At 42.8% G+C, this 15,277-nt stretch overlaps 1 protein-coding gene across 7 annotated transcripts in view; it reads left to right on the top strand.

Annotated features, from left to right (window-relative positions):
- The window catches only part of ZNF143 (zinc finger protein 143), a 229,103-nt gene that overhangs the window by 85,998 nt on the left and 127,828 nt on the right, over positions 1-15,277 (top strand). For all 7 annotated transcript variants that reach the window (XM_030201000.1, XM_030200999.1, XM_030201006.1 and 4 more), the window contains 2 exons: positions 12,781-12,855; positions 13,461-13,580. In XM_030201000.1, coding sequence (XP_030056860.1) covers positions 12,781-12,855; positions 13,461-13,580 — 195 coding nt within the window. The remainder of the gene's footprint in view (positions 1-12,780; positions 12,856-13,460; positions 13,581-15,277) is intronic.

Here is a 15,277-nt window from a genome sequence, read left to right as displayed (position 1 = left end):
GAGGGGTGGGGGAGAAAATTGTTGATGATGCAATTATATTTGATGCATATATTATGTTTGGTTCTTGGTCATCAAAAAAAATGTTAAACATTAAAAATAAACTTACTGTTATCAAGTCTGGTGTTTGGGGGAGGGGGTGCAACCAGGGCAATTACCCTAGGCCCTCATGCTACAAGGGGTTCCCAAGCCTGCCTGAGGCTGGAGAGACAGCCTTCTGACAAGTTTGGGGATCCCCTTTCACATTTCTACCCAGGGCCCCAGCATATGTAACACCAGCCCTGACCTTTATCAAGTTGAGGTCTCAACACTGTAGATACTAGGCTAACAGTCAACCACTCTTCATTACCAGTCCCCCCCACCCCACCAGTTTCTCTCCAGTTGGTCCTCTGTCAGTCAAGTTATAAAATTTCAAGATGAAACTGTGCCCTCGGAAAATGTTTTTATTTCCATAGTAACGTGCCCCTCATTGTAAAAATGTGCTTAAAAATAATTTGTGCTCAGATTTGTTTCACCCTCTAGCATAGGTCAGAGGCTATGATTTGAAGGATCCAGATAGTGACTTTAATTACGTTGTCATAGTTTGAAATCTTCATATACTTTGTCACCTGAAATTTAAAAAAATGGTTTGTCAGCTGATTCAGAGTATGGAATTGGCCACTTCTGTGCTGTTAAGGTATTGTTAAATTTTTCTGAGATTTTGAGGTTTCCGATTTTGAGGTTTCAATAGATTTGACCATTAACTTTTAAGAAACCAGAAATATAATTGAGCAGAGTGTGTGTATTCTGAGTTCCTGCTTCTTATCTTTTCTTTTACAGACCTATTTGTGTTTAATCGGGTCCTGAAGTCAAAGGAGAAATTGGGTCTTACCTGCTAATTTTCTATCCTTTAGTTCCAAGAGAGGAGTCCAGAACTTGTGGCTTATGCCCATCTACCAGCAAGTGGAGATAGAGTACAAGCTGAGCTCTGCCATAAAGGGCACTGTTTAACCCTCCAAACCAGTATTTTTATAAGAAAGCAGCAGTATGTAATAGTAACAAACATTTCATTCCTATTGATAAACCATGAACAACAAATAAACTGCAAATTTTGAAACTAAAGCAAAGGTTTCGTATCTGAACAGATAAGTCTTAGGCACTGAAATATACACACAGAAATAAAACAGAAGGTTGGGTTTCTGGACTAATCTGTTTGGATTTAAGGAAAGAAAATTAGAAGGTAATACATTATTTCTCCTTCCTTAACATGCATAACAGATCAGCCCAGAATGTGTGGGATGTAATGAAGCAGCTCCTGAAGTTGGGAGGGGACTAGATGCCCTTGCTAAGAGCACCAAAGCAAGCTTTTTTTCTTGGCCAAAACATCCAGCCTGTAATGTTTGGAAAAGGTATGAAGGGAAGGCCATGTTGCTGATCTGAAAATTTCTTCTAGCATCACCACTTGTGATTCCACCCAAGGTAGCAACTGTTTTGTTAGAGTGAGCCTTCAAAGTCCAGGGCTGCTGCTTGCCCGCCAAAATATATGTTGAAGAAATTCTCTTTCAATCAATGAGCAATGGTGGCTTTCATAGCAGGTAGCTCTTTCTTAGGGGCCTGCATTAAAGACAAACAAGTGAACCAATGAAACTTGCTTGCAACCTCTAGGCATCTCAAGAGAATGTGATGAACATCTAGTAATTTCAAGGAATCATACTAATTTGCACACTCTTCTTGGGAAAAGGAAGAGATTCAAAGACTGATTTAAGTGGAACGAAACCACCTTTGGAAGAAAGGAGGGAACTGTTAGGATTCAAATTTCATTTTCTGTGAAACAAAGGGGTCTCTACGAGAAAGGGCTTGGATTTCAGATACCCATCTAGCTGAAGTAATAGCCACCAGGAAAATTGACTTCAGAGTAAGATCTTTCAATGTAGCTTTCCTAAGAGGCTCAAATGGAAATTTCTAGAGTGTTTAAGCACCAAATTAAGACTCCACTCGGGCAAACTAGTTGAAGAGGAGGCTTTAACTGGTTTACTCCCTTGAAAAAATAGACAACACCTGGGTACAACGCCAACGAATTCTGGATACATCCTCTAAAACAAGTGAGAGCTACTATTGGACTTCCAGAGAATTCAAATCTAAGCCCTTCTTAAATTTGGGCCAAAGAAAACTGATTGGAGAAATAACCCATTCAGAGCACCATGCTTCAAAGATTCTCCAAACCCTAGCATAGGCAACTGAAATAGATCTCTTTCTAGAGTGGAGCAAGGTTGTAATAACATTATCAGCATAACCTTTCTTTCTCAGCTTTGACCTTTCATGAGTCAAGCAGTAAGACCAAAGGAAGATGGATCTTCCATCTGAATTGGATCTCAGGAGGGAAGTCCCTTGCAAAGTGGAAAACACAGTAACTCATATCTCTGAAGATGACTGTGAACCATATACCATGGTCTCCTGGGCCAGTCTGGAGCTATGAAAACTACTCGTCCAAGATGATGAGTGACCAGGTAGAGAACTCTGCCTATCATTGGCCAAGGGGGGAACACATAAACAGGGAGCTCTGCAGCCAAGGCTGAATTAAGAGTGTACTGGCCTTCCTAACTGTATTTTCTTTGATGACTGAAGAATCTGGAAACTTTGACATTGTACCTCCTGGCCATCAGTTCCAGGATGGGGAAAGCCCCATTTTGTCAAGATAAAGGAAAATACTTCTATGAAAAGCTCCCACTCCCCTGGATGAAAAGAGTTCCTGCTGAGGTAGTCCAATTGAGTGTTCAGGGTTTCTGCCCTGTGTGCTGACAAGATTGTTGACACATGGTTCTCTGTCCACTGTTAACGAAGACGAGCCTTCAGGGTTCCCCCTTACCTGTTAATTATAAGATACCGCTGTTGCATTGTCTGACAGAACTCTCATGGGTTTCCCCTAAATCAGACTAGCAAATGCCCTACGAACAGATCTCGGTTCAAGATGATTGACCATGATGATTCGTTGGGAGACCGTTGTTTCTGAGCACTGTGATTGCAATGAGCCCCTCCCCCAGCCTAATAGGCCCACTATCCACTCTGGGAATGCTAGAGAAGTACCTTGTTGAAGGTGGTATGACTGGAGCCACCATGTCATGCTGAGCCCCAACTTGAGGAGTCCAGGGAAGGTGATTGATTGTAGTCCTGAGAGGTAAGTGACCAATAGCTCAGCAGAGTGCTGAAACAGTCTCATGTTTGCTCTCACTCAAGGAATCACATCCAAAGTGGCTACCATGGACCCTAACACTTATGTTTAAATCTTCTTTATTAGACAAACCATAAAAAGCAACCTTGTACAAAACACTTAAGAAACTGTTTGCATTAACCAACATCGTACATATACATTATTGGCAATCATTTTTAATTTTACCCCCACCACCCTTCCCTCCTATTCCATATCCACCCTTACCCAAACTTCTCTTGCACTACCTTTATGTCATTTGTTCTTTTAACAAGTACTCTTCAAACTTAGCATGCTGCCTCTATTAAGGAACTACCTCATCTTCAGGCTCTCCTTACTTCCTTTCCCCCCATCCCCTTCCCCCTACCTACTCCCCCCACCCCCCATTCTAAAAAAAACAAACTTTCATACATTCAGTAGGTAACTTCGGGCTGCAGAGGTAAGTGTATTCCAGAAGGGTGCCCATATCGTCTGTAGTTCTCCTGCACTAGAGTTCATATCCACCACACCCATTCTGTCTATACGCAATATGTAAATCATCTGTGCCCTCCATTTAGATATGGTGGGATCACTGTATGACAACCATTCTTGTAAAATAACATGTCTTGCCACTATGATGGCTTTGTTGGTGAATGCCTTATAGCCCTTTGGGACAGGGTGTCCCAACGTTAATCGTCCAAAAAGCATTGTGGGTTCACATGTCCATTTGCTATTCCACAGCCTTGATATATATTGTACTAAGTTTTTCCAAAATCACAGAATCCCGGGACCTGCCCAAAACATGTGTCCCAGTGTCGCCCCACTGTATCCACATTTCAGGCAGGATCCCCATGGTGACGTTCCAATATGAAGTGCCCGTCTGGGTGATATGTACAACTACTACTACTTAACATTTTTAAAGCGCTACTAGGGTTACGCAGCGCTGTACAATTTAACATGGAAGGACAGTCCCTGCTCGAAGAGCTTACAATCTAAAAGACAAATGTACAGTTAATCTGAAAGGTCAGACAGATTGGGGCAACCTAAATGTTCGAAAGGTTAGGTTCCGAATGCAGCATTGAAGAGGTGAGCTTTAAGCAAGGATTTGAAGATGGGTAGGGAGGGGGCTTGGCGTAGGGATTCAGGAAGATTGTTCCAGGCATAGGGTGAGGCAAGGCAAAATGAGCGGAGCCTGGAGTGGCAATGGTGGAGAAGGGTACTGAGAGGAGGGATTTGTCGTGTGAGCGGAGGTTGCGGGCAGGAACGTAGGGGGAGATGAGCGGTAGAGAGATATTGAGGAGCAGCAGACCGGGTGCACTTGTAAGTAAGGAGGAGAAGCTTGAATTGGATGCGGTATCTGATCGGAAGCCAGTGAAGTGACTTGAGGAGAGGGGTGATATGAGTATATCGGTTCTGGCGGAATATAAGACGTGCGGCAGAGTTCTGAATGGATTGAAGGGGGGATAGATGGCTGAGTGGGAGGCCAGTGAGGAGCAAGTTGCAGTAGTCGAGGCGAGAGGTAATGAGAGCATGGACGAGAGTTTGGGTGGTGTGCTCAGTGAGGAAAGGGCGAATTTTGTTGATGTTGACAAGGAAGAAGCGACAGGTTTTGGCAGTCTGCTGGATATGCGCAGAGAAGGAGAGGGAGGAGTCGAAGATGACCCCGAGGTTGCGGGCAGATGAGACGGGGAGGATGAGGGTGCCATCAACTGAGATAGAGAGTGGGGGAAGAGGAGAAGTGGGCTTAGGTGGAAAGAGGAGAAGTGGGAAGTTCAACCTAAATACAAATTTATATTGCTGTTCCCAATGTATATTTATATATATATATATATGTATATTTATAATTTATAATATATAAATCTAAATTTATATTGCAATGTTCCAAATGCAAGGGCCTGAAATACAAGACGCTACACGCGTCAACCTTCTCTCACATAAGCACGCAGTTTTGGAATACACTGCCACGCAACTTAAGAACAATCCACAAACAAACTTCCTTCCGCAAAGTATTGAAGACCCATCTTTTTGAAAAAACATACGGAAAGAGCCAAAACACATAAAGTCATACTCACTGTTCACTAATGCATCACACATCCAATTCTACAATCCTCTCCCCGTAATCTCACATCACTCATACCTCCACTCAAAGAAAATATGTATACCATATGTCTTCATCCTTAATATTGCCCTTTAAGCCTCCCATTGTCCCTTCCAATGTTTCAATGTCTGTGTTCCATTGTTATATTCCTTAACGTTACTTGACTGTCTCGCTTAAATATCTACACAATGTAATCCATAACCAAGTTGTAACAAATTGTATTTCCATCATTTATATCATATTGTAAGCCCACACTGAACCCGCAAAAAGGTGGGAAAATGTGGGATACAAATGCAATAAATAAATAAATAAATGTGTGGCCCACTGTGATCTTCTCTGGATTGTTAAAACATAAGACTTGAGAAGTTCAATTGTTATTGCTTCGCTTAGGTCCAGCTGCCATTGCCCTTCCAATTTTACATAATCCGGCTCAGGTATTGTGTCTCTAATATGTCTGTGATAAAAGGTCAATGGAACTTTATCCTGCGCTTCCAATGAAAAAGCTGATGAACGCTCCTCTTGTACATCCTCAGCGTCTCCCAGGGCAGAGAAGTTATATAATGTTTTAACTGTACATAGTGAAATAGCTCCGTTTCCGACAGGGCAAACTTTTCTTTCAAGTCCGAAAAGCTTCTCATGCGCCCTTCTTCATCAACCGCGTGCAGCAGATACTTCCAATCCCTTTTCCTTCCATCTGTGAAATACTGAATACAGTTTGCCCTGTGCAAAAGTTACGTTGTCACATATCGACAGAAATGGCGTGGATCTTGGAGAAAACCTGTGCAGACGACATATCCACCTCCATGTTGCCCTAGCTGTTTGCATCATATGTTTCAAAACATAAGGTATACGGGCCCCTGTTACATGTAGGTAATTACTAAAGTGCACTCCCGGGGATAATTGCAATTCTAAGTCTGTATTTGAATACTCTTGTGTTAGTCGAAACCAATCATTAATGTGTCTCATGCCACTGGCCACATTCAGAAATCTTATGCTAAGGAGCCCCAGCCCTCCATACTCAACAGGTCGTCTGTAAAGCTTCTATGGACAACCTAGTTCTTTTTGCCCCCCCCCCCCCCCCACAAATAACGCTGAATCATTGCATTCAGACGTCTTTCATCTACCCATTTATAGATATTATTTTGTATAGTTTGAAAAAACATACAGCCATTTGGGTACCAGCATCATATTGTACAAGGCTATTCGGCCCCCCCCAATGACAGCGGCAGAGGCGCCCAGGCTTGTAATCTCACTTCTTTAAGCAGACTCTTAATATTTCTGCTCATATAATTTCGTAAGATTTGATGGATGTATACCCCCAGGTACTTAATTTTCCCCTTTGCTCTCTGTATAGGTATTTTTTTTTGACTGTCCTTGCTGTCTATCTGGGTCTATATCCAATACGTATACTTTGTCAAATTTAATTTAAACCCAGAGTAAGAGCCAAATTGTGCAATTTCTTCCAAGAGTGTGGGCAAGGAATTATCTGGGTCAGTCATGACCAACAACAAGTCATCTGCATAGGCCAGGACTTTTATTACTTGATTTACCAACCTCACCCCCGCTATCTCCGACCTCCCCATTATTGTCCTAAGCAATGTCTCTAGGGTAATTACAAATAGTAGGGGTGACAGCTGGCATCCCTGCCTCGTACCTTTACCAATTAGAAACTCATCTTCGCTCACCCCATTGAGGATCACCCTGGCCTGCAGGCTGTTATAAAGCACTTTTACCGCTTGTAGGTACCACCCTTGTATTCCTATAGCCGCCAGTGTGGAGAATAAAAAATCCCAGCGCACTTGATCAAACGCTTTTTCAGCGTCAAGGCTTACAGCCATTGCTGGTCTTCTTCCCTCCCCACAAGCGGCCATTGCCATCAGTAACCGCCGGACGTTATGGGTTGCCTGCCTGCGTCTTACGAATCCGACTTGTTCACTGCCAGACGTTATGGGTTGCCTGCCTGCGTCTTACGAATCCGACTTGTTCTGAGCCTATTATTCTTGGGAGGACCTGGGCCAACCTTTCTGCCAATATTTTGCCATCAGCTTAACATCTAAATTTAATAGAGAAATTGGTCTATAAGAACCAACTTCTTCAGCTGGCTTCCCTGGCTTCGGTATTAGTGTTATTACGCTGTATTTGTATGTTGTGGGAATTGCCCCCTTCTCAATCATCTGTCCGTACTATTCCAACAGCGCTACCAAGGCTTCTGGGGGAAGCATCTTGTAATAGTCCCAGTAAAGCCATCCGGCCCGGGGGCAGAATGTTGTTTGAGGGATTTCACTTGCCTCCTGAAGCTCTTGTAATGTATAGGGCTATTCAGCCCCTCTATTTCAGCTTGTGTCAGTTGAGGTAAGCTTGCTTGCTGAAGATATTCTGAGGCTGTTTTAGGTAGTGGCCCATGCTCCCCTGAGTACAGGGCAGTAAAGTATTCCGTGAAAGTTTTCCCTATTTCTTTTCGGTCTGTAATAGGCTTGTTATCTTTACCCTTCAGCATTGTCACCGCTCTTGAGCCCCCCCCCCCATTTTTAATAATTCTGGCTAAAAGCCTGCCTGATCGATTCCCAAATCTCTGCAGCTTATACTTTAAAAAGAGGGCAGACCTATTCTCTTGTTCATGTAGTAGTGTATTGAGTGCTACACTTGCCACTTTTAAATTCTCTAGGGTAGCTTGTGTGGGATGTTGTATATATTTGCACTTTGCCTTTCTCATTTGCTGTTCTAGATGTAGAATACCCTGCGCTCTTCTTTTCCGCCTTATGCAATTATATGCTATTATGTCCCCCGAAGTACAGCCTTCGAGGCTGCCCAAAATAACTCAGGTTGTGTCTGTGCATGTTCTGCGTTATTTGTGGCATAATCTTCCCACTTCACAGTAACGTATTCCCGAAATTGCAAATCTGCACTTAGGTAATTGGGAAACCTCCATCCCCTCCCTCCCCCCTCATCTGCTGGGATTCCTAAATCGAGCCATACCGGTGTGTGGTCAGATATTTCTTCTGGGCCAATTGTTGCCGTTTTCACCCTAGTATGCTAGTATTGCCCTCTCTACTAGTATGTAATCTAACCTCGCCAGCGTTCCATGGGCCCGGGACTGATGCATATAGTCTCGTTCCCCGGGATGGAGTGTTCTCCAGACATCTACTAAATTGAGAGTTTGCAGGAATGTATGAAATTCCTGCGCCCGTTGTCCCGAATAGTGTGGCGAAGCGGGGTTAGTGCAATCAACATAGGGTATATTACCATGTTAGTCTCCTAATATTAACCATTTTTTGTCTTATAGTTTAAGCAGCGGGCTGCTATTTCTTTATGAAAGTTAGGATCATAGGCATTAGGCCCATAGATACCTACTAAAATAAATTCCAGGCCCTGCAGCCACACCTGCAGTATTATATAGGTCCCTTGTGCCCCTTTTGCTAGTACTTTAGCTTTGTATGGTAGGCCCTTTCGAAATAGTATTGCCACCCCCCCCCCCTTTCCTTCCCTGGGCAGCTGCTGCATAACTCTCTCCCACCCAAAACCTCTGCAAATTAGCATGTTCTTTGTGAGTCTGGTTTCTTGCAGACACGCTATATCTGCTTTGTGCCGTTTCAGGGCTGTTAGAATTTTAGTTCTTTTCACCGGGGAACTAATGCCCCCCACATTTATTTTTCTTTTTGTTACATTTGTACCCCGTGCTTTCCCACTCATAGCAGGCTCAATGCAGCTTACATGGGGCAATGGAGGGTTAAGTGACTTACCCAGAGTCACAAGGAGCTGCCTGTGCCTCTGCCAGCAAGTAATTATCCTTGCCGGCATTATGTTATTGGATGTTGTAGAGCATATAGGTTAATATGCCCTTCTTGTACCTCTAATTTTTTTCTTACCCCCCCCCCCCCCCGGGGGACCTGCTTCTCCCTGCCCGTTATCCGTATAGAATTATTTGTCCCCTTAGGAACTGTCACTGTGCAGTCAATAGGGCTCAGACCTAATTTACCTGGCCCTACGGTCGACACTTTGCCCCTCTCTTCAACATCTATTGTTACCTTACCTTTATTATCTCCCCTCCCCCTTTCTCTACCCTCCCTCCCTCCCTCCCACCCCCCCCCCCCCCTTCTCTACTACTAACCCTTTTTCCATCCTACCAACAACTTGGGGATGAAATTCAGATCACGCCATGTCTAGGGACCCGTAACCCCTTGTAACCATGTGAACACCAACATAACTCACTTCATTTAACTGCAAACCTTTTCAGGTGTTGTATCTCTCCCTGGCTCAATCTGCCTCTATTAAGTCCTGCTCCTGAAGCACTGTTTTTGCTTCTGCTGGAGTCTTAAAAGTCCACCAGGAGCCTTGGATACAAATCCGTAGTTGTGCCGGATACTGGCGTGCGAAGCGCACTTTCTTCTGTACAAGCATAGTGCATATCGGGTGAAACTTCCTTCTCTGTTCTTGTATCCCTTGAGAGAAATCCTGGAATATTAAAATATTACGCCCGTCGTGTTTCAATTGCTCCATTTTAATTTTAAATCCTTGCATGATTTCCAGCTTATGCCGGTAGTTGAGGATTTTTGCAATTACTACCCTGGGCCTGCCACGATCTCCATTTCTCCGTCCAATCCGATGTGCCCGCTCAATCACTACTGGGCCCATAGAATCAGAGAGCGCTAACTCCTTTGAGAGCCAGTTTTCTAGCCAAATTTCCAGATGCCTATCGGGCAGTGCCTCAGAGAGCCCCACGATGCGGATGTTGTTCCTTCTGGAACGGTTCTCCAGCTCTTCCAGCTGGTTCGCCTGATCTTTAACCTGCTGCTGGAGGCGCGCGACATCCGGGCCAAACCCGCGGGAGTCGTCTTCAAGGGCCGAGACCCGAGTCTCCAAATCTCCGGTCCTGATGCCCAGACCGTCCAGCGCTGTTTGGACTGAATCTAGTTTGTGATCGAGTGCTGTCCACCGCGGCTCCAGTGCCTTTTCGCTCGCCGTTGTCAATTGCCCCAGTTGCATCTCAGAGAAGGCTGAGCCTGACGCTGTCGATTCGTCCGCCATTTTGTTTTCTCCGCCGCCCTTATGTTTCTCTTTTTTCGTTTTTGCAGCCATCCCAGCGGGAGATTTGCTTAAATATCTGTCCATCAACCTTTCTTCGCCGCTGGGAAGCTTTTGGTGCGTTTAATCTGTCAATTTGATGCTGAAAGGGGCTAGATCCCAGGAGCTTCGGCAATCCGCCTCTACTGAACTTCACACCATCACGTGATCCGACCGGACCCTAACACTTATATAAAGTCCCATGCCCGAAGAGACTGAAGCTGCAAAAGAAGTCAAATTTGAGACTGAATCTTTTGTCTCCTGAGAGTTTGAAGCCATACCTTTCTGACTTGCCTGTCAAAAAAGGACTCTTGAGATCCTGGGAAAGGTTAATTGTCTCTTTGCAAGGTTGACCCACCCATGGCTGTGCTGGAATTGTGGGCTCCATACCCAACTCCTGCTCTTTGGAAATTATTGGGGTTTTGATGCTGTATTTACAACTACTGGGGGAGGGAGTTCAATTTATTAAGCAAAAGTAGCATCTACCAGTTGGCTGTAGAGAGCACCTGAGCTGCATTTCAGAGGTGGCAGATCTGTGTGCCTCTTAGCCAGAGGATCTTTTACTGTAGTGACTGAGCATTAGATCATGAGGGAGTAAAGGGGCACTGGGTAGGACAGGGTCATTGTGGAGAGACTAAATTCTTTGCTGAGGAAAGATACCAGAAATCATATTTAAAGGTGATGATTCATAAAAACTGTAACAAATCTAGGTAAAACTGGAAGTTGTAATAAGCCAAATTGACAAGCTAAAGATCAATGCATCACCTGAGCTGGATGTTACACACCCTAGAATACTAAAAGAACTTAAAAATAAAATTTCAGATCTGCTATTGGTAATCTGTAAGTTTTCATTAAGACTGTATGGTACCTAAAGATTAGAGGGTGGCTGATTTTAACACCATTTCTTTTTTTTAAAGGGTTTCAGAAGTGCTCTGGGAAACTATAGACCAGTGAGGGTTACATTGTTTCTGGTCAAAATAGTAGAAATTGTTATAAAGAACAAAATTATTGAACACAGAGATAAAATTAATGAAACAGTCAACATGGGTTTAAATAAGGGAAGTCTTGTCTCACCTATTTGCTGCATTTTTTTTTTTTTGAAGGCTTGAATAAACGTGGATAAAGGTGAGCAGGTTGATCTTGTGTATCTAAATTTTTAGAAAGCTTTTGTCAAAGTCTCTAATGAGAGATTCCTGAGGAAATTAAAAAGCCATGGTATAGGAGGCATTGTTCTGTTGTGGATTTGGAACTGGTTAAAAGAAATCGGAGAAAAGTGTTATATGCCAATTCTTTCAACGGAGGAAGGTGAATAGTGGTGTGTGACAATGATCTGAACATGTGACTGATACTTTTTCATATTTTATTTTATAAAAGTTTTGGAAATGTGAACAATGAGTGAGACAGTCAAATTTGCCAATGGAAAAAATATTCAAAGATGTTAAATTGTATGCAGATCGTGAAAAATTGCAGGAGACTATAAAACTGGGTATTCAAATGGTAGTGTGAACAAGTGCAAAGTGATGCACATTGGGAAAAATAACCCAAATTTTAGCTACATGATGCTAGACTCTACTTTAGACGTCACCGCTCAAGAAAGAATCTAGGTGCCATTGTGAACATGTTGAAATCTTCTGCTCAGTGTGTGTTGGCAGCCAAAAGAACAAACAGAATGCTAGAAATTATTAAGAAAAGGGTAATAAAAAAATAAGACAATGTTATAATGCCTTTCTATTTTTCCATGTTGCAACCTCATCTTGCCTATTGTGTGCAGTTCTGGTCGCTGCATCTCAGAAAAGGTACAGCAGAATTAAAAAAAAAAAAAAAGTACAGAGAAAGGTGACCATAATGAATAAGGGGATAGAATGATTCTCATATGATAAAGGGCTACAGAGGTTCGTGCTCTTCACCTTGGAGAAGAGACAGCTGAGGGGGAGATACAGGAGATCTGTAAAATCCTGAATGGAGTGGAATGGGTAAACACAAATTGTTTAGTGTTTCAAAAAGTAGAAAGACTAGGGGATATGTGATAAAGTTATTAAGCCAACATTTAATGGGGGGTAGTAAATACATAATCCTTTTAAATATTGGGCCCTGTATTTAGTTTATCTTTTTGATAGCTCTTTTCTGGACCTTTTGCACTGTATTGATATCCTTTCAGAGGTGTGGTCTCTATAATCAGACACAAATTGAGGTTTTTTTTAAATATATTGTTAATGATGGCTTCCTTCCTATTAACATCAGTATTGATGGAAACAGTGATGTCTTTACTGATATAATTGCCAACGTTTTTCTTAATGATTCAGGTTGCTCAACTGAGCACAAATTGTCTGCCTAGATATTGAGAAGGTGTTTGTACAATAATGAGGATACCTGAGTTTCTGCTGCATCCACGGGACTGGCACAAATTCTTACTGATAAAACATATATGTAACATATATATATATATAAACCTTTTTGTCAGGTATCAATTGAAGGGAATGAAGGTGTTGGCGATGCAGGAATGATGGGCGAAAGTGAACATGAGAAAAAAATGCAGGTATGTTAATGTAGGATGCTCAGCCCACTGCTTTAACCATTAGGCTACCCCTCTGCTCTGCATGGATATCTGTGTGGCCATTTTATAAGATGGATGCTCCTATGCTGCTATACAGACATCCATGTCCCTTGTTCCCCCTCCGGGTTCATAATTTAGACATTTCAGTTTGTAAAATGATGTTTGTGCTGGATGTTTCTAGCACCTATATGTCCATCTCCCTTGTATTTTAGAAAAGTCTGTATCCTCTTCTGAAATACATACAAGATGGATGCCCATTTGTGACGTTCTGAGTTGGACAACCTTTTTAAAATGCCCCTCCACGTGTCCAATATGTATACATATGTACTTCTTGGTGCAATACTTTTAATATTACAATATATTTCCATTTACTTCATTTTTTAACTTGACTTTTTGCTAGCACTCTTTACAACCTCTGTTTTACAGATTCATATTCTGCCCATTACAGACAGTAATAAGCATCTGAGTGACTTTGGAGAAACCTGGACTTTGCTAAATTTGGTTTCTTCAAATCAGATGGTTTCTTTGATCTACTTGTGAAGAAAACTATACATCTCTGCTAAAAGAAAGTGTTTGCATTATCATAGATTGTTTTGCAAGGACACGGGGCGAGAGTAGCGGCTAAAACACAGCAGTCTGGGGAGAAAGCTTTCCGCTGTGACTATGATGGCTGTGGGAAGTTGTACACAACTGCTCATCATTTAAAGGTAAGAAAAGGCAGAAAACCTGGCGTTCTTTAGGCTTCCCAACAGCTGTTGGGGAGGGTAATACTCCATTTGGATGGTTTAGTGGGTAACAAATGCCAGCAGGCATTGTGTGACAGCCCAGCATGCAGTTACATTGCACTGTAGTCCATGGTGTCTTGCCACAATCTTTTTCATAATAATGAGGGAGTAAAAGGGGCACTGAGTAGGACAGGGTCATTGTGGAGAGACTAAATTCTTTGCTGAGGAAAGATACCAGAAATCATATTTAAAGGTGATGATTCATAAAATGTAACAAATTTAGGTGAAACTGGAAGTTGTAATAAGCCAAATTGACAAGCTAAAGATCAATGCATCACCTGAGCTGGATGTTACACACCCTAGAATACTAAAAGAACTTAAAAATAAAATTTCAGATCTGCTATTGGTAATCTGTAAGTTTTCATTAAGACTGTATGGTACCTAAAGAGTAGAGGGTGGCTGTGCACGATAGATATTCTTGGTGAAGGAAACATTCAGCATGTTTCTAGGTTTTCTCAGCTATCATAAATTGTGTATTAAACAATTAATTACGAAGGCTAGTTTTAGCATTACTCCCTCTGCCTCTTTTCCATCAAAATTTTGGTAATGCCTCCTGGGATCCTCAGCTAGCAGAAATACAAACCAACTTGTGAAGTGAAATCAGAGAAGACAGTAAGGGTTATAAAACTAATGATGTCATCCATCTGGGAACTAATGACCTAGCTAGAAAACACATCTGCAGTACAAAGACTTCCAAATTTTGGTAGAGAGGCTTAACTCATAGTCAATTATGTAATATTTTCAGAAGTTCTATCTGCTCTTGGTAAGGGAGACAAGAAGCTGCGTCACACAACCAGCTTTAACATGTGGCTCCAAGCCTGGTGTAAGCAAGAAGGCATTAGATATATAGGCAGCTGGGGCAATAGATAGAACACCATGTGACTATACTGCAATGATATACAACATCTTTCTGTGATGGGGAAAAAAAAAGGATCTTAAATGGAAAATTTCAATCAATATGTGGACTGGTGGTTAAACCAGAGGAAGGTGGGAGGACAACAAGTTCAGGATGTCACTCCCAGCCAAAGCATTATAATGTACATAAGCACTGCCATACTGGGAAAAAGACCATGGGTCCATCAAGCCCAGAATCCTGTCTCCAACAGTGGCCAATCCAGGCCTCAAGAACCTGGCAAAAACCCAAAAACAAAAATTTAAATAATGTTCAATGGACTTTTCGTTCAGGAATCTGTCCAAACCCCTTTTAAACTCAGCAAGGCCAAGTGCTGTCACTACATTCTCTGGCAACGAGTTCCACAGTCTAACTACCAGGGGCGTAGCCAGACCTGTCATTTTGGATGGGCCCAGAATTTGGATGGGTGGGCCTTCCAAAATTCCTCCACCCGTCTTTGCTCTGCATCTATCTCCCTCTCCTCCGCCCCCAGAACCAGCATTTGCTGCCCCCCCCGGCGCAGCAACTCTCCCCTCTCTGAAACAACCCCCTTACCTCAGTACTTTTAACAGCAGCAGCAGCAATGTACATTCACTGCCTGTGCCAGACCCGCTGGCTTTTGTTCCCAGCGACTTCTGCCCACACCAGCTCCATCGACGGACATCTCCTGCCACTCAGTCTTAAAAAAACGAAACAGTGAAGCGCCTCCGCCTCGCGTCTCCTCTGC

This window comes from Microcaecilia unicolor, chromosome 4 (assembly GCF_901765095.1).
Source record: "Microcaecilia unicolor chromosome 4, aMicUni1.1, whole genome shotgun sequence".
Classification (NCBI taxonomy): Eukaryota; Metazoa; Chordata; class Amphibia; order Gymnophiona; family Siphonopidae; genus Microcaecilia; species Microcaecilia unicolor.
The sequence above is the reverse complement of the archived record's forward strand: the minus strand, read 5'-3'. Positions and strand labels throughout refer to the sequence as shown.